Source organism: Scyliorhinus canicula, chromosome 24 (genome assembly GCF_902713615.1).
Source record: "Scyliorhinus canicula chromosome 24, sScyCan1.1, whole genome shotgun sequence".
Lineage (NCBI taxonomy): Eukaryota > Metazoa > Chordata > Chondrichthyes > Carcharhiniformes > Scyliorhinidae > Scyliorhinus > Scyliorhinus canicula.
The window spans coordinates 26362987-26382457 of NC_052169.1; the positions used below are offsets into that span (position 1 = coordinate 26362987).

Here is a 19471-nt window from a genome sequence, read left to right on the forward strand (position 1 = left end):
CGAACTTGGGACCCTGGAGCTGTGAAGCAATTGTGCTAACCAACATGCTACCGTGCTACCCAAAAAGAAACATTAAAACATTCCACTGCCTGGCTATTTTTCAAAAATGTTGGCATCCTGTTCTGCGTGTCGAGCCCAGCAGAACTGTCTGATGGTTAAAATACTCCAGAAGAGGGCAGCACGGTGGCGCAGTGCTTAGCACTGCTGCCTCACAGCACTGAGGTCCCAGGTTTGATCCCGGCTCTGTGTCACTGTCTGTGTGGAGTTTGCACATTCTCCCCATGTTTGTGTTTGTTTCACCCCCACAACCCAAAGATGTGCAGGGTAGGTGGATTACCCTCATTAAATTGCCCCTTAATTGTAAAAAAAATGAATTGGGTACTTTTAAATTTAAAAAAACTCCAGAATAGTTTGTCTGCTTGACGCAGACTGTTGCTTTGCAAACCCATCACTTATGGCTTCTGGGCAGGACAGCGCAGAACATCTAAGCACCTTAATACATAGATAGGAGATAGGAGCAGGAGGAGGCCTTTTTGCCCTTCAAGCCTGCTCCGCCATTTATCACAATCATGGCTGATCATCCAACTCAATAGCCTTTGATCCCATTCTCCCCAAGTGCTATATGTAGCCGCCTCTTGAATATATTCAGTGTTTCAGCATCAACTACTTCCTGTGGTAATGAATTCCACAGGCTCACCACTCTTTGTGTGAAGAAATGTCTTCTCATATCTGTCTGAAATGGTTTATTCTGAATCCTCAGACAGTGACCCCTGGACACACCCATCATTGGGAACATCCCTGCATCTATCCTGTCTAGTCGTGTTATAATTTTATAAGTCTCTGAGATCCCCCCTCATTATTCTGAACTCCAGCAAGAACAATCCTAACCTAGTCAATCTCTCCTCGTATGACAGTCCCGCCGTCCCTGGAATTAGTCTGGTAAACCTTTGCAGCACTTCCTCGAGGGGAGGACCATCGTTCCTCAGAGAAGGAGATCAAAACTGCACACAATATTCTAGTTGTGGTCTCACCAAGACCCTGAATAATTGCAGCAACACAACCCTGCTTCTATACTCACAACCTCTTGCAATGAAGGCCAACATACCATTAGCCTTCTTTACCGCCTGCTGCACCTGCATGCTTACCTTCAGCGAATGGTGCACAAGGACACCCAGGTCCCCTGCACACTCCCCTCTCCCAATTTACAACCATTCAGGTAGTAATCTACCTTCCTGTTTTTGCTTTCAAAATGAATAACCTCATACTTATCCAAATTATACTGTATCTGTCATTGATTTGCCCATTCGCCCAACTTGTCCATATAGAACATAGAACAGTACAGCACAGAACAGGCCCTTCGGCCCTCAATGTTGTGCCGAGCCATGATCACCCTACTCAAACCCACGTATCCACCCTATACCCGTAACCCAACGACCCCCCCTTAACCTTACTTTTATTAGGACACTACGGGCAATTTAGCATGGCCAATCCACCTAACCCTCACATCTTTGGACTGTGGGAGGAAACCGGAGCACCCGGAGGAAACCCACGCACACGGGGAGGACGTGCAGACTCCACACAGACAGTGACCCAGCCGGGAATCGAACCTGGGACCCTGGAGCTGTGAAGCATTTATGCTAACCACCATGCTACCCTGCTGCCCTGCATATCTTGCTGTAGGATCCCTGCATCCTCGTCACAATTCACCCTCCCACCTAATTTAGTATCATCTGCAAACTTTGAGATGTTACATTTTGTTCCCTCATCTAAATCATTAATATATATTGTGAATAGCTGGGGTCCCAGCACCGATCCCTGTGGTACCCCACTGGTTACTGCCTGCCAATTTGAAAAGGACCCATTAATCCTTACTCTTTGTTTCCTCTCTGCCAACCAGTTTTCTATCCACCTCAATACATTTCCCCCAATGCCATGCGCTTTAATTTTGCACAATAATCTCTTAGATGGGACTTTGTCAAATGCCTTCTGAAAGTCCAAATAAACCACATTGACTGGCTCCCCTTTGTCAACTGTACTCGTTGCATCTTCAAAAAATTCCCACAGATTTGTCAAGCATGATTTCTCTTCATAAATCCAAGCTGACTCTGACTGATCCTGCCACTACTTTCTCAATGTTCTGCTATAAAGTCCTTGATAATGGATTCAAGCATTTTCCCCACTACCGATATTAGGCTTACTGGTCTATAATTCCCTGCTTTCTCTCTACCTCATATTGGAGTGACATTAGCTATCTTCCAATCTGCAGGGACAGTTCCAGAGTCTATAGAATCCTGGAAGATGACCACTAATGCATCCACTATTTCCAGAGCCACCTCCTTAAGCACTCTGGGATGCAGATTCTCAGGCCCTGGGGATTTATCCGCCTTCAATCCCATGAATTTTCCCAGCACCATTTCTCTACTAATGTTGATCTCCCTCAGTTCTTCCCTATCACTAAACCTTTCATTCTCTAACATTTCTGGGATCTGATTTTGTGAATTATGTATTCAATTGCTCAGCCATTTCTTAGTCCCTTATTATGCATTCCTCTGTTTCTGTCTGTATTTCTACATTTCTCTTTACCAATCTCTTTCTCTTCACATATCTATGGAAACTCTTACTGTCCGTCTTTATGTTCTCTACAATCTTCCTTTCGTACTGTACTTTCCCCTTCTTAATCAATCCCTTTGTCCTTCTTTGCTAAATTCTAAACTGTTCCCAATCCTCAGATCTATTATTTTTCTTGGCCAATCTGTATGCTTCTTCCTTGGATTGGATACTATTTCTAATTTCCTTTGTAAGCCATGGATTGGCCCTCTTACCCCTTTGCTTTTGTGCCGGACAGGAATGAACAGTTGCTGTAGTTCCCCCAAGGCTTCCTTGAATGTTTGCCATTGTCTATCCACTGTCATCCCTTGAAGTAACTCTCCCCAATCTATCAAGGCTAACTTGCGCTTCATATCCTCATAGTTCCATTTATTAAGATTCAGTACCCTAGTCTCTGAATCAACTACTTCACTCTCCACCTTGATAAAAAATTCTATCATGTTATGGTCGCTCATCCCCAAGGGGTCTCGTACAGCCAGATTGGCAATGATTCCCTTCTCATTACACAGTACCCAGTCTAAGATGGCCTGCTCTCTAGTTGGTTCCTCCACATATTGGTCAAGAAAACCATCCCGTATACACTCCAGGAATTCCTCCCCTACGGCCAATCTATGTGAAGATTAAAATCACCCATGATCACATTTCCTTATTACGTGCATCTCTAATTTCATGTTGAAAAAATGAAATGAAAATCGCTTATTGTCACGAGTAGGCTTCAATGAAGTTACTGTGAAAAGCCCCTAGTCGCCACATTCCGGCGCCTGTCCGGGGAGGCTGGTACGGGAATCGAACCGTGCTGCTGGCCTGCTTGGTCTGCTTTAAAAGCCAGCGATTTAGCCGAGTGAGCTAAACCAGCCCCTTTAATGCCATTCTCACTGCAGTTTAGGGGTGTATATGTGACACCCACTAATGTTTTTTTGCCCCTTGGTATTTCTCAATTCCACTCGTACAGATTCCACATTGTCAGAGCTAATATCCTTTCTCACTATTGTGTTAATTTCCTCTTTAACCAGCAGTGCCACACCACCACCTTTTCTTTTATGCCTGTCCTTCCTAAATACTGAGAACCCTGGGACATTCAGTTCCCATCCCTGTTCACCCTGCAGCCATGTCTCTGTAATCCCAATTATATCATACCCATTTGTATCTGCACGATTAGTTCATCCACTTTATTGCAAATGCTCCATGCATTAAGGCACAGAGCCTCTCAGTTTGTCTTTTTCACATTGTTTGGCTTGCTCCTGGTATTTTTCTCTTGTGCCCTGTTTGAATTTTGCCCGTGGTTTCTCCACCTATCACAATTCTTATTCACTTTTCTACTTTGTGTTTTTGTCCTTGCTCCCTCTTTCTCTGACTCCTTGCATTGGTTCCCATCCCCCTGGCATATTAACTTAAACCCTCCCCAACCGTTCTAGCAATTAGCCCCCCATGGACATCAGTTCCAGTCCTGCCCAGGTGTAACACGTCCAGTTTGTCCAGGTCCCACCTCCCCCAGAACAGGTCCCATTGCCCCAGGAATCTGAAACCCTACCCCTGACACCATCTCTTCAGCCACGTATTCATCCAATATATCCTGTCATTTTAGAACTGGGCTGAGAAGTGGCAGATGGAATTCAACCTTGATAAATATGAAGTGATTCATTTTGGAAGGTCGAATTTGAATGCTGAATACAGGGTTAAAGGCAGGATTCTTGGAAATGTGGAGGAACAGAGGGATCTTGGGGTCCACGCACATAGATCCCTCAAAGTTGCCACCCAGCTTGATAGGGTTGTTAAGAAGGTCTATGGTGTGTTGGCTTTCATTAACAGGGGGATTGAGTTTAAGAGCCGCGAGGTTTTGCTGCAGCTTTATGAAACTCTAGTTAGACCACACTTGGAATATTGTGTCCAGTTCTGGTCGTCTCATTATAGGAAGGATGTGGATGCTTTGGAGAGGGTACAGAGGAGATGTACCAGGATGCTGCCTGGACTGGAGGGCATGTCTTGTGAAGAAAGGTTGACGGAACTAGGGCTTTTCTCACTGGAGCGAAGAAGGCAGAGAGGTGACTTGATAGAGGTGTACAAGGTGATGAGGGGCACGGATAGAGTGCATAGCCAGAAACTTTTCCCCAGGGTGGAAATGGCTGTCACGAGGGGACATAATTTTAAGTTGATGGACGAAGGTATAGGGGAGATGTCGGAGGTAGGTTCTTTACACAGAGAGTGGTGGGTGTGTGGAATGCACTGCCAGCAGAGGTGGTGGAGTCAGTCATTACAGACATTTAATCGACTCTTAGACAGGCACTTGGACAGCAGTAAATTGAAGGGGTGTAGGTTAGGTTGATTTTAGATTAGGATAAATGATCGGCACAACATCGAGGGCTGAAGGGCCTGTACTGTGCTGGACTGTTCTATGTTCTACTCTGACTAGCACGTGGCACCTGTAGTAATCCTCAGATCAGTACCTTTGAGGTCCGATTTCTTGGATTGGATTGGATTTGTTTATTGTCACGTGTACCGAGGTACAGTGAAAAGTATTTTTCTGCAAGCAGCTCAACAGATCATTAAGTACATGGGAAGAAAAGGGAATAAAAGAAAATACATAATAGGGCAACACAAGATACACAATAGAACATAGAACAGTACAGCACAGAACAGGCCCTTCGGCCCTCGATGTTGTGCCGAGCAATGATCACCCTACTCAAACCCACGTAACCACCCTATACCCGTAACCCAACAACACTCCCCTTAACCTTACTTATTAGGACACTACGGGCAATTTATCGTGGCCAATCCACCTAACCCGCACATCTTTGGACTGTGGGAGGAAACCGGAGCACCCGGAGGAAACCCACGCACACACGGGGAGGACGTGCAGACTCCGCACAGACAGTGACCCAGCCAGGAACTGAACCTGGGACCCTGGACTGTGAAGCATTTACGCTAACCACCATGCTACCGTGCTGCCCAATGTAACTACATAAGCACTGGCATCGGATGAAGCAGACAGCGTGCAGTGTTAATGAGGTCAGTCCATAAGAGGGTAATTTAGGAATCTGGTGACAGTGGGGAAGAAGCTGTTTTTGAGTCTGTTTGTGCATGCTCTCAGACTTCTGAATCTCCTGCCCGATGGAAGAAGTTGGAAAAGTGAGTAAGCTGGGTGGGAGGGATCCTTGATTATGCTGCCCGCTTTCCCCCGGCAGCGGGAGGTGTAGATGGAGTCAATGGATGGGAGGCAGGTTCATGTGATGGACTGGGCGGTGTTCACGACTCTCTGAAGTTTCTTGCGGTCCTTGGCCGAGCAGTTGCCATACCAGGCTGTGATGTAGCCAGATAGGATGCTTTCTATGGTGCATCTGTAAACGTTGGTAAGGGTTAATGTGGACATGCCGAATTTCCTTAGTTTCCTGAGGAAGTATAGGCGCTGTTGTGCTTTCTTGGTGGTAGAGTCAAAGTGGGTGGACCAGGATAGATTTTTGGTGATGTGCACCCCTAGGAATTTGAAACTGCTAACCATCTCCACCTCGGCCCTGTTGATGCTGACAGGGGTGTGTGTACAGTACTTTGCTTCCTGACGTCAATGACCAGCTCTTTAGTTTTGCTGGCATTGAGGGAGAGATTTTTAAAAAAATTTATATTACCCAATTATTTTTTCCAATTAAGGCGCAATTTAGCATGGCCAATCCACCTACTCTGCACATTTTTTTTTTGGGTTGTGGGGGCGAAACCCACGCAGACACTGGGAGAATGTGCAAACTCCACACGGTCAGTGAACCAGAGCCGGGATCGACCTGGGACCTCAGCGCCGTGAGGCAGCTGTGCTAACCACTAGGCCACCGTGCTGCCCGAGGGAGAGATTGTTGTCGCTACACCACTCCACTAGGTTCTCTATCTCCCTCCTGCATTCTGACTCGTCGTTATTCGAGATCCGGTCCACTATGGTCGTAGCGTTAGCAAACTTGTAGATGGAGTTGGAACCAAGTTTTGCCACGCAGTCGTGTGTGTACAGGGAGTAGAGTAGGTGGATAAGTACGCAGCCTTGTGGGGCCCCGGTATTAAGGACTATTGTGGAGGATGTGTTGTTGTTCATTCTTACTGATTGTGGTCTGTTGGTCAGAAAATCGAGGATCCAGTTGCAGTGGAGAGCCAAGTCCTAGGTTTTGGAGTTTTGATATGACCTTGGCTGGGATTATGGTGTTGAAGGCGGAGCTGTAGTCAATAAATAGGAGTCCCAGTTTACGAGATGCTCTAGGGATGAGTGTAGGGCCAGGGAAATGGCGTCTGCTGTGGACCGGTTGCAGCGGTATGCGAATTGCAGTGAATCAAGGCGTTCCGGGAGTATGGAGGTGATGCGCTTCATGATCAGCCTCTCAAAGCACTTCATTACAACTGACGTCAGGGCCACCGGGCGGTAATCATTGAGGCACGTTGTATAAGTATAAGTTAATTTAAAAAGTGGATCTGTTGGGGAGAGCTCGCAGAGAGTTACCTTGCTCCGGCACCATCTTGGAAAGGATTTCTTAACTTCCTTCCTAGCTCCATGTATTCTGCTTTTAGGACCTTCTACCACCGGGCCGGGCTCATTCCCCAATACCAGGTCCAGTGCAGCCCCTTCCCCAGTTGGACTATCTACATATTGTTTTAAGAATCCCACACTGACTTCTCCCCCACTACCCATTTGTTATACAAAAGAGCAAATCGTCCGCATAGAGCGAAACAATATGTTCCACCCCAGCTCTCACTATCCCCCGCCAAATGTTCGATGTTCGCAGTGCCATTGCCAAAGGCTCTATGGCCGGGGCAAACAGTAGTTGGGAGAGTGGACATCCTGTCTCGCCTCCAATGCTATTTATTTAGCTTTTTTAAAAAAAAAAATATTCATCCCTCTGGATCTGAAATCAAATTAAAAATACTATTTTTAATTTGATTTAAATTACTAATTTAGGGCAGCACGGTGGCGCAGTGGGTTAGCCCTGCTGCCTCACGGCACCGAGGTCCCAGGTTCGATCCCGGCTCTGGGTCACTGTCCGTGTGTAGTTTGCACATTCTCCCCATGTTTGCGTGGATTTCACCCCCACAACCCAAATATGTGCAAGGTAGGTGGATTGACCACACTAAATTGCCCCTTAATTGGAAAAAATGAATTGGGTACTCTACATTTATTTTAAAAATAGTAATTTAAATCAAATTAAAAATTGTAATTTAAATCAAGTTTAAAAATAGTAATTTAAATCAAATTAAAAACAGTAATTGAAATTAAATTTAAAATAGTAATTTAAATCAAACTAGAAACTAATTTAAATCAAATTAAAAACAGTAATTTAAATCAAATTAAAAATTGTAATTTAAATCAAATAAAAATTGTAATTTAAATCAAATTGAAAATTGTAATTTAAATCAGTAACTCTACAGATTTTTAAATTTAGCCCAGTCTCCCTTCTAGCTAATCAGGTCACAGTCTCCTGTGATGTCACTTTACCTTTTTTTAACTATTTCAAATTTGAAACAAACAAATAGCTCACCCGGTTCCCCCGCTCCGGGGAGGTAGGTGAAGGCCCCGAGCCTCGCGCTCTCTTTATTCTCTCCCTCCCAGGAGCGGTGTCCCTTGCAGGTCCGGTTCCTCTCCACTCCCGGAAGGTAAGCAAGGAATGTAAGTTCAGTCCACTGCTTGTCACAAATCAGGAATAAGAAGGGTGCAGTCACAATGTTGGGGGTTTACTACAGGCCTCCCAACAGCCAGCGGGAGATAGAGGAGCAGATAGGTAGACAGATTTTGGAAAGGAGTGAAAGCAACAGGGTTGTTGTGATGGGAGACTTCAACTTCCCCAATATTGACTGGGACTCACTTAGTGCTAGTGGCCTGGACGGGGCAGAGTTTGCAAGGAGCATCCAGGAGGGATTCTTAAAACAATATGTAGATAGTCCAACTGGGGAAGGGGCTGTACTGGACCTGGTATTGGGGAATGAGCCTGGACAGGTGGTAGAAGTTTCAGTTGGGGAGCATTTCGGGAACAGTAACCACAATTCAGTAAGTTTTAAAGTGCTGGTGGACAAGGATGGGAGTGGTCCTAGCGTGAATGTGCTAAATTGGGGGAAGGCTAATTATAACAATATTAGGCAGGAACTGAAGAACCTAGATTGGGGGCGGATGTTTGAGGGTAAATCAACATCTGACATGTGGGAGGCTTTCAAATGTCAGTTGAAAGGAATTCAGGACCGGCATGTTCCTGTGAGGAAGAAGGATAAATACGACAAATTTCGGGAACCTTGGATAACGAGAGATATTGTAGGCCTTGTCAAAAACAAAAAGGAGGCATTTGTCAGGGCTAGAAGGCTGGGAACAGGCGAAGCCTGTGTGGAATATATAAGGAAAGTAGGAAGGAACTTAAGCAAGGAGTCAGGAGGGCTAAAAGGGGGCACGAAAAGTAATTGGCAAATAGGGTTAAGGAAAATCCCAAGGTTTTTTACACGTACGTAAAAAGCAAGAGGGTAGCCAGGGAAAGGGCTGGCCCACTGAAGGACAGGCAAGGGAATCTATGTGTGGAGCCAGAGGAAATGGGCGAGGTACTAAATTAATACTTTGCATCAGTATTCACCAAAGAGAAGGAATTGTGGATGTTGAGTCTGGAGAAGGGTGAGTTGATAGTCTGGGTCACATTGAGATCCAAAAAGACGAGGTGTTGGTCGTCTTGCAAAATATTAAGGTAGATAAGTCCCCAGGGCTTGATGCGAATACTGAAGGAGGCTAGAGAGGAAATTGCTGAGGCCTTGACAGAAATCTTTGGATCCTCGCTGTCTTCAAGTGATGTCCCGGAGGACTGGAGAATAGCCAATGTTGTTCCTTTGTTTCAGAAGGATAGCAAGGATAATCCAGGGAACTACAGGCTGGTGAGCCTTACATCAGTGGTAGGGAAATTACTGGAGAGAATTCTTCGAGACATGATCTACTCCCATTTGAAAGCAAATGGACGTATTAGTGAGAGGCAGCATGGTTTTGTGATGGGGAGGTCGTGTCTCACTAACTTGATAGTTTTTTGAAGAGGTCACAAAGATGATTGATGCAGGTAGGGCAGTGGATGTTGTCTATATGGACTTCAGTCAGGCCTTTGACAAGGTTCCTCATGGTAGACTGGTAAAAGGTGATCAGGGGTGAGCTGGCAAGGTGGATTACAGAACTGGCTAGGTCACAGAAGGCAGAGAGTAGCAATGTTTTTCTAATTGGAGGGCTGTGACTAGTGGTGTTCCGCAGGATTCAGTGCTGGGACTTTTGCTGTTCGTAGTATATATAAATGATTTGGAGGAAAATGTAACTGGTCTGATTAGTAAGTTTGCAGACTACACAAAGGTTGGTGGAATTACAGATAGCGATGAGGGCTGTCAGAGGATACAGCAGGATTTAGATCGTTTGGAGACTTGGGCAGAGAGATGGCAGATGGATTTTAATCCGGACAAATGTGAGGTAATGCATTTTGGAAGGTTTAATGCAGGTAGAGAATATACAGTGAATGGTAGAACCCTCAAGAATATTGAAAGTCGGAGAGATCTAGGTGTACAGGTCCACAGGTCACTGAAAGGGGCAACACAGGTGGAGAAGGTAGTCAAGAAGGCATACGGCATGCTTGTCTTCATTGGCTGGGGCATTGAGTATAAGATTTGGCAAGTCATGTTGCAGTGTATAGAACCTTAGTTAGGCCACACTTGGAGTATAGCGTTCAATTCTGGTCGCCGCACTAACAGAAGGATGTGGAGGCTTTAGAGAGGACGCAGAAGAGATTTACCAGGATGTTGCCTGGTATTAGCTATGAGGAGCGGTTGAATAAACTTGGTTTGTTCTCACTGGAACGACGGAGGTTGAGGGGCGACCTGATAGAGGTCTACAAAATTAATGGGGCATAGACAGAGTGGATAGTCAGAGACTTTTTCCGAAGGTAGAGGGGTCACCCTAGAATAGGCTGTCTGCTGTTTTTTTTTAAACTGGGCGATGTAGGTCATCGTGTTAAAAATTGTGTATAATCTTGTTTTTGATTAGGTTCTATTTCCACTCAGCTTTGTTAATGGAAATAACTCTTGTCACAGTGGCTGAAAGTAAACTGCAATCTTTTCCAAATATTTCCTCTCTATCTGCTCTTAATAATAATAGCCTTCATACTGATAATCAGTAGCCACCTGTGTTTCAGGGCAAAGCTGGGTGATGTTGCTGGGTGTGCACTTCCATATGCAACTATTCCATCCCTAAACCTCTTGACCTTTCTGTCCTCTTCTTAAGGCTCCTTAAAGTCTCCTACACCAAGCTTTTGGTCACCTGTTGGAATATTTTCTAACATGAAAAAATGTTTGGTAACACTTTTGTGAAGTAGCCCGAGCTATTTTAAAGATGCTGGGCTGGATTCACAGTAGCCCAACGGCGAAACAGTGATCGCCGATCGGGCAGAGAATAGATTCGGGCCGAGAATGGATTCCGACGCCTAAAGCATAATTGGCAATCGGGTGGAGAATGGATTCCGACGCCGGAATCGTGATCGGCGATCCGACACCAGTCCACCATGCTCTGCCCCCTCCAAACAGGCGTCGTCATGACGCATGCGTGCGCTGTTTCAACGCCGTTGGCACATCAACAGGCCCACTCGCAATGCTCCGCCCCCAATGGGCCAATTTCCCGACAGTGCGAGCCACGTGTGGTCCCAGCGGTCGGTAAGCCAGCTACGGACTGTGTCCAGCACCACCACACCCGTCCGGGATACTTGCCGCTGGCCCACAGGGCTTCTGCTAGGGCTGGGAGGACTGGTGGCCAGTGGGTGGGCTGTTGCGTCATGGTTGGTGGGTTAGGGTTTGAGCACGGTCGGCGCCATGTTGTGCCCTGCACATGCGCGGCCCGGGACCCGGCCCATTTTCCGCGAGACCCGCAGGAGTTTCAGGCGGTGCAGGTGCTAGCCCCTCACCGGTACCAGAATCGGTGAGGGGAGTCGCGCCGATTTTCCTGTCGTGAACCTCCCGTGGATTCTCACCCGCACTTAGCCTCAGGAACGAAAACTCCAACCCACTATATATTCTGATTCAGCCAGCATGGTGGCACAGTGTTTCTCTCAGCTGCCTCATAGCGCCAGAGGCCACTTGGGTTCCATTCCGGCCTTGGGTGACTCTCCATGCGGAGTCAGCACATTCTCCCCGTCTCTGCATGGGTTTCCTCCGGGGGCTCCGGTTTCCTCCCACAGTCCAAACATGTGCAGGTTAGATGGATTGGCCACAATAAATTGCTCCTTAATGTCCAAAAGGTTAGGTGATGTTACAGGGATAGGGCGGGCGTGGGTCTCAATAGGGTGCCCTTTCGGTGGGTCGCTGCAGACTCGATGGGCCGAATGGCCTCTTCTTGCCCTGTAGGAATTCTATGATTCTGGATGGAAGAAGCAGAGTAGAAATGTACTGAGTATAATTGGTGCCATTTGATTTGTCATTTGTTTATAGGGAATAATGTTGGTGTATGACATCACAAATGAGAAGTCTTTCGACAATATAAAGAACTGGATAAGGAATATTGAAGAGGTGAGTATGTGCTTTATTGAAGGGATTAAGATTTATCAGCATTATTCATACAGTAAATGCAGGTCCCCGCAGATTAATGAATGCATTTTGTGTTTAACTGATAAATTAATGCCATTGAAATGGATATTATCAATGGATGGAGAAACAGTTTTAAAATGTGAGCATTATCTTAAATTAGATGAATCATAGAATTTATAGTGCCGAAGGAGGCCATTTGGCCGAAATGGATTGGTGGATGTTGAGGAGCATGCTGTCGTTTTCAGCTTTGATACTGAGGTCGATCCCATACTGATTGAATGGTGCATCAGGCCTTTTGTGAAATCAGTTGTTTGAGAATCAGTGGCATAAAACGGGCAAACAAATTTCTAGTTCCACTCGCTACAGGTTTGAGAGTTTGAAACGTTCCCTGTTCTGGGCCTGCACTGCGAATGTGCAAAGTGAAAGAAGCTTTTGGAGTGAAAAGTAGATTAAAGTGTTCGATTGCTAGTTGTAGAGAATGTTTAATTATTTCATGGGATGTAAGAATTGCTGGCCAGCCTAACATTTTTATTGCCCATTCCTAATTGTCCTTTAGAAAGTGGCGGTGAACGACCTTGAACCACTGCAGTCCATGTGGTGTTAGGGAGGAATTTCTCGACTTTGACCCAACAAAAGTGAAGGAACTTCAAAACTACATAACATACAATTGCCAAATAGCAGTGAGAATTTCATTCAGTAAAATAGAATTTGGTCTATTCTATATTGTCCCTATTTACTTGATGCTAACAAGAAGCTTCAATTTCATCACATTTAACAGCCTTAGTTTGAGCACAAAGATTCACTTGTGTATAAAAGAAGTGTAATTTGTTCATCTTTTCTTCCCCGGACCTGTTTAATAACTAACGTTTCCCTTGTGGGCATGGCAGTTTACAATTTTTATCTTGCTGTCTAACTTTCATGATTTCAGAAAACGCAAGTGATATTTTAATTATATTTTAATTATGATAGATGTGTCACAGCTTGAAATCCACACCTATTAGAATGAGTGGTTTAAATGGTGTTGCCTCGCTCTGGCCCTCGTACCATTTTTACCACTGACAAAGTGAAAGCCACCTCTAATTCAACAGCTTTTATCTCGCCGCATTGTTTACTTATTTGCGTCCACAAAGCATTTGGAAATATGTCTGGCAGAGCCCCCTCTGCTTGCTGCACTCATTGGAAAAGGAGCAGGAGGAGACCATTCAGCCTCTTCAGCCTGTTCCTCAATCTCTTCAATCCATAATTTTCTTCTTACAAACTTAACTCCCGTTTGCAGCAGCCACCTTGTATTCCCATCTTCCCGATGTTTTAAATCTAAATAAGGTAGGAATATGAAATAAACGGCCATTGCCTACAAGGGGAGGAATCTGAGGATGTTATAGAACATTACAGCGCAGTACGGGCCCTTCGGCTCGATGTTGCGCCGACCTGTGAAACCATCTGAAGCCTATCTGACCTACACTATTCCATTTTCATCCATATGTCTATCCAGTGACCACTTAAATGCCCTTAAAGTTGGCGAGTCTACTACTGTTGCAGGCAGGGCGTTCCACACCCCTACTACCCTCTGAGTAAAGAAACTGCCTCTGACATCTGTCCTATATCTATCACCCCTCAATTTAAAGCTATGTCCCCTCATGTTGGTCATCACCACCCTATCTAACCCTCTGACTATCTTATATGTCTCTATTAAGTCACCTCTCAGCATTCTCCTCTCTAACGGAAACAACCTCAAGTCCCTGAGCCTTTCCTCGTAAGACCTTCCCTCCATACCAGGCAACATCCTAGTAAATCTCCTCTGAACCCTTTCCAAAGCTTCCACGTCCTTCCTATAATGTGGTGACCAGAACTGCACGCAGTACTCCAGGAGCGGCCGCACCAGAGTTATGTACAGCTGCAGCATGACCTTGTGGCTCTGAAACTCAATCTCCCTACTGATAAAGGCTAGCACACCATATGCCTTCTTAACAGCCCTATTAACCTGGGTGGCAACTTTCAGGGATTTATGTACCTGGATGCCGAGATCTCTCTGTTCATCTGCACTACCAAGAATCTTGCCATTAGCCCAGTACTCTGCATTCCTGTTACTCCTTCCAAAGTGACCCACCTCTCACTTTTCCGCATTAAACTCCATCTGCCACCTCTCAGCCCAGCTCTGCAGCTTATCTATGTCCCTCTGTATCCTATAACATCCTTCAGCACTATCCACAATTCCACCGACCTTCGTGTCATCTGCAAATTTACTAACCCATCCTTGCATGTTCTTGATAAGTACGTACCAGTCAGGCAGGGAGGAAGGGGTCGAGCGAGGGAACCGTGGTTTACCAAAGAAGTGGAATCTCTTGTTAAGAGGAAGAAGGAGGCCTATGTGAAGATGAGGCATGAAGTTTCAGTTGGGGCGCTTGACAGTTACAAGGAAGCGAGGAAGGATCTAAAGAGAGAGCTGAGACGAGCAAGGAGGGGACATGAGAAGTCTTTGGCAGGTAGGATCAAGGAAAACCCAAAAGCTTTCTATAGGTATGTCAGGAATAAAAGAATGACTAGGGTAAGAGTAGGGCCAGTCAAGGACAGTGGTGGGAAGTTGTGTGTGGAGGCTGAGGAGATAAGCGAGATACTAAATGAATACTTTTCGTCAGTATTCACTCAAGAAAAAGATAATATTGTGGAGGAGAATGCTGAGACCCAGGCTATTAGAATAGATGGCATTGAGGTGCGTAGGGAAGAAGTGTTGGCAATTCTGGACACGGTGAAAATAGATAAGTCCCCGGGGCCGGATGGGATTTATCCTAGGATTCTCTGGGAAGCCAGGGAAGAGATTGCTGAGCCTTTGGCTTTGATTTTTAGGTCATCATTGGCTACAGGAATAGTGCCAGAGGACTGGAGGATAGCAAATGTGGTCCCTTTGTTCAAGAAGGGGAGTAGAGATAACCCCGGTAACTATAGGCCGGTGAGCCTAACGTCTGTGGTGGGTAAGGTCTTGGAGAGGATTATAAAAGATCCGATTTATAATCATCTAGATAGGAATAATATGATTATGGATAGTCAGCATGGTTTTGTGAAGGGTAGGTCATGCCTCACAAACCTTATCGAGTTCTTTTAGAAGGTGGCTGAACAGGTAGACGAGGGTAGAGCAGTTGATGTGGTGTATATGGATTTCAGTAAAGCGTTTGATAAGGTTCCCCACGGTCGTCTATTGCAGAAAATACGGAGGCTGGGGATTGAGGGTGATTTAGAGATGTGGATCAGAAATTGGCTAGTTGAAAGAAGACAGAGAGTGGTAGTTGATGGGAAATGTTCAGAATGGAGTTCAGTTACGAGTGGCGTACCACAAGGATCTGTTCTGGGGCCGTTGCTGTTTGTCATTTTTATAAATGACCTAGAGGAGGGCGCAGAAGGATGGGTGAGTAAATTTGCAGACGACACTAAAGTCGGTGGAGTTGTAGACAGTGCGGAAGGATGTTGCAGGTTACAGAGGGACATAGATAAGCTGCAGAGCTGGGCTGAGAGGTGGCAAATGGAGTTTAATGTGGAGAAGTGTGAGGTGATTCACTTTGGAAAGAATAACAGGAATGCGGAATATTTGGCTAATGGTAAAATTCTTGGTAGTGTGGATGAGCAGAGGGATCTCGGTGTCCATGTACATAGATCCCTGAAAGTTGCCACCCAGGTTGATAGGGTTGTGAAGAAGGCCTATGGTGTGTTGGCCTTTATTGGTAGAGGGATTGAGTTCCGGAGCCATGAGGTCATGTTGCAGTTGTACAAAACTCTAGTACGGCCGCATTTGGAGTATTGCGTACAGTTCTGGTCGCCTCATTATAGGAAGGACGTGGAAGCTTTGGAACGGGTGCAGAGGAGATTTACCAGGATGTTGCCTGGTATGGAGGGAAAATCTTATGAGGAAAGGCTGATGGACTTGAGGTTGTTTTCGTTAGAGAGAAGAAGGTTAAGAAGTGACTTAATAGAGGCATACAAAATGATCAGAGGGTTAGATAGGGTGGACAGCGAGAGCCTTCTCCCGCGGATGGAGGTGGCTAGCACGAGGGGACATAGCCTTAAATTGAGGGGTAATAGATATAGGACAGAGGTCAGAGGTGGGTTTTTTACGCAAAGAGTGGTGAGGCCGTGGAATGCCCTACCTGCAACAGTAGTGAACTCGCCAACATTGAGGGCATTTAAAAGTTTATTGGATAAGCATATGGATGATAAGGGCATAGTGTAGGTTAGATGGCCTTTAGTTTTTTTTTTCCATGTCGGTGCAACATCGAGGGCCGAAGGGCCTGTACTGCGCTGTATCGTTCTATGTTCTATGTTCTACACCCTCTTCCAGGTCATTTATAAAAATGACAAACAGCAGTGGCCCCAAAACAGATCCTTGCGGTACACCACTAGTAACTGAACTCCAGGATGAACATTTGCCATCAACCACCACCCTTTGTCTTCTTTCAGCTAGCCAATTACTGATCCAAATCACCTTCAATCCCATACTTCCTTATTTTCTGCAATAGCCTACCGTGGGGAACCTTATCAAACGCCTTACTGAAATCCATATACACCACATCAACCGCTTTACCCTCATCCACCTGTTTGGTCACCTTCTCAAAAAACTCAATAAGGTTTGTGAGGCATGACCTACCCTTCACAAAACAGTGTTGAGTATCGCTAATCAACTTGTTCTTTTCAAGATGATTATAAACCCTATCTCTTATAACCTTTTCCAACATTTCACCCACAACCGAAGTAAGGCTCACAGGTCTATAATTACCAGGGTTGTCTCTACTCCCCTTCTTGAACAAGGGGAAAACATTTGCTATCCTCCAGTCTTCCGGCACTATTCCTGTTGACAAAGACGACATAAAGATCAAGGACAAAGGCTCTGCAATCTCCTCCCTGGCTTCCCAGAGAATCCTAGGATAAATCCCACCTGGCCCAGGGGACTTATCTATTTTTACACTTTCCAAAATTGCTAACACCTCCTCCTTGTGAACCTCAATTCCATCTAGCCTGGTCGACTGAACCTGAGTATTCTCCTCGACAACATTGTCTTTCTCCAGTGTAAACACTGACGAAAAATATCCATTTAACGCTTCCCCTATCTCCTCTGATTCCACACACAACTTTCCAGTACTATCCTTAATTGGCCCTGTTGGTGGATAGCTCAGTGAAACTCTCTGATTGTATAACAATGGAAGATAAACTGGATCTTAGGACTTGTTGGCAGAGCACAGATTCCCAAGTCATTAAGAGTGGCCACAGCATGACATTCCCATGAACATATTAAGCAGAGTCAAAAGGAGGCACCTAAACTGATGTCCAGTTAGTTGCTGAGCTTGTGCAAGATAACTCCAAAGTAATTTCTTCACCAAAATAAGCAAGCGCCATATTTAGAATTCTAAATTGAGTACATAAGTTGAACATACAGTCAGCATTGGGAATCTCCCAAACTGGCTTGACATGTTTTGCTAAAAGCAAATTTTTGTGGATGCTGGAATCTGAAACCAAAAAGAAAATGCTGGAAAATCTCAGCAGGTCTGACATCATCTGTAGGGAGAGAAAAGAGCTAACTTTTCGAGTCCAGATGGCACTTTATCAAAGCCCATAGAACATAGAGCAGTACAGCACAGAACAGGCCCTTCGGCCCTCGATGTTGTGCCGAGCCATGATCACCCTAGTCAAACCCACGCATCCACCCTATACCCGTAACCCAACAACCCCCCCTTAACCTTACTTTTTAGGACACTACGGGCAATTTATCATGGCCAATCCACCTAACCCGCACATCTTTGGACTGTGGGAGGAAACCGGAGCACCCGGAGGAAACCCACGCACACACGGGGAGGACGTGCAGACTCCGCACAGACAGTGACCCAGCCGGGAATCGAACCTGGGACCCTGGAGCTGTGAAGCATTTATGCTAACCACCATGCTACCGTGCAGCCCATGTTTTGGTTTCTTATCAAACCTGTGAAATTCAAAGTTTAATACAGCATCAATGTATTTAGACCTCAGGTTGCTAACATTTCTGCTACTTCACAAAGCAACGATAGCATTTTGTGACTGAGCAACCTTTTTTAATATTACGTGTTGGTTGAAGGGGGTGATTCTATTTTAAATCACCTACTTTTGAGTTTGTAATGGCATGTGGTTAAGTTTCTTACTGATAATTTCAAGCTCGTTCCCAACACTGGAACGTGGTGACATTGAGAGATGTGATAAATAGGCATGGCACGATGGTGCCGTGGTTAGCACTGCTGCCTTATGGCACTGAGGGCCCGGGTTCGATCCTGGCTCTGGGTCACTGTGTGAAGTTTGCACATTCTCCCCGTGTCTGTGTGGGTCTCTCCCCACAACCCAAAGATGTGCAGGGTTGGTGGATTGACCACGCCAAATTGCCCCTTAATTAGAAAAAAAAATTGGATACTCCAAATGTTTTTAAAAAGAGACGTGATGAATGTGGGAATTTCAGATATTTATTGTGTTCTATGTTTCTGCTGCAGTAATGGTTAAAAGCCTGGATTAGGGCGTGTATATATCTGCTGCATTAATGCTTTTTAAAATCCTTGTTTAAAAGGTAGACACTGTGGCTGCAGAAGGGGTAATTAAGCATCATAAAAATGAGATCATCCTTATTTCAGACCATGCTTATGTTTAAAAGTACAGGCCTAATGGATTTCTGTTATGATTTTTGGGGAGTTGGTAATTAGAGACATTGTGTTTAAACCTAAGTAATCAGGTCATGGGATTTGAGTGGGACAAGGATGATGTAACTAATGCAAGGAGCTAGGTCTGTATCAGGTCTCTAGCAATGAGCCAGTCAGTTTAGATTTGGTTGTGAACAGGACAGCAGCTTCTGGAAAGAGTTGTGAAGTTAAACATTGGTTTGACACAGACAAGAATCTAGCGGCTGTTTCCTAAAGGATCTCACTCTCTCCCCAAGGTATCTCTATACAACAAGTATTTCTGTGTTTATTAACTGTATTTAAAAGTGGGTTTTGACCTGTGATGGGTTTTACTTGTTTGGAGATGTAGAAGATAGTAGTTAGGAGTTAGTGTTTCATTTTCTTAGGCACTGTTTTACCGGAAATTGTATTTTCTGTGCTGTTAAAGTTAGTAATACTGTGTTAATAATAAAGTTCATTTTAATATACCGTATCCCTATTTGTCTGTGGAGTTACTCCTGGAGCGAAGTACCCTATCCTCACAGTCTTACAAATTAGAAATATTGGGATTTCTGCCTGATATCCTAGCAACTGTTGGAGTCTCGTCCGTGATTGTAAGAGAGGACGTTGCCCTGACACACATTTACACTAATATTGGCCAAACGTTCCAC

General features: G+C 45.1%; 1 protein-coding gene across 1 annotated transcript in view; it reads left to right on the forward strand.

Moving 5' to 3' along the window:
- Positions 1 to 19471, forward strand: part of rab8b (RAB8B, member RAS oncogene family) — a 119332-nt gene that overhangs the window by 85062 nt on the left and 14799 nt on the right. Inside the window, exon 4 of the mRNA XM_038784121.1 lies at positions 12049 to 12126. Coding sequence (XP_038640049.1) covers positions 12049 to 12126 — 78 coding nt within the window. The remainder of the gene's footprint in view (positions 1 to 12048; positions 12127 to 19471) is intronic.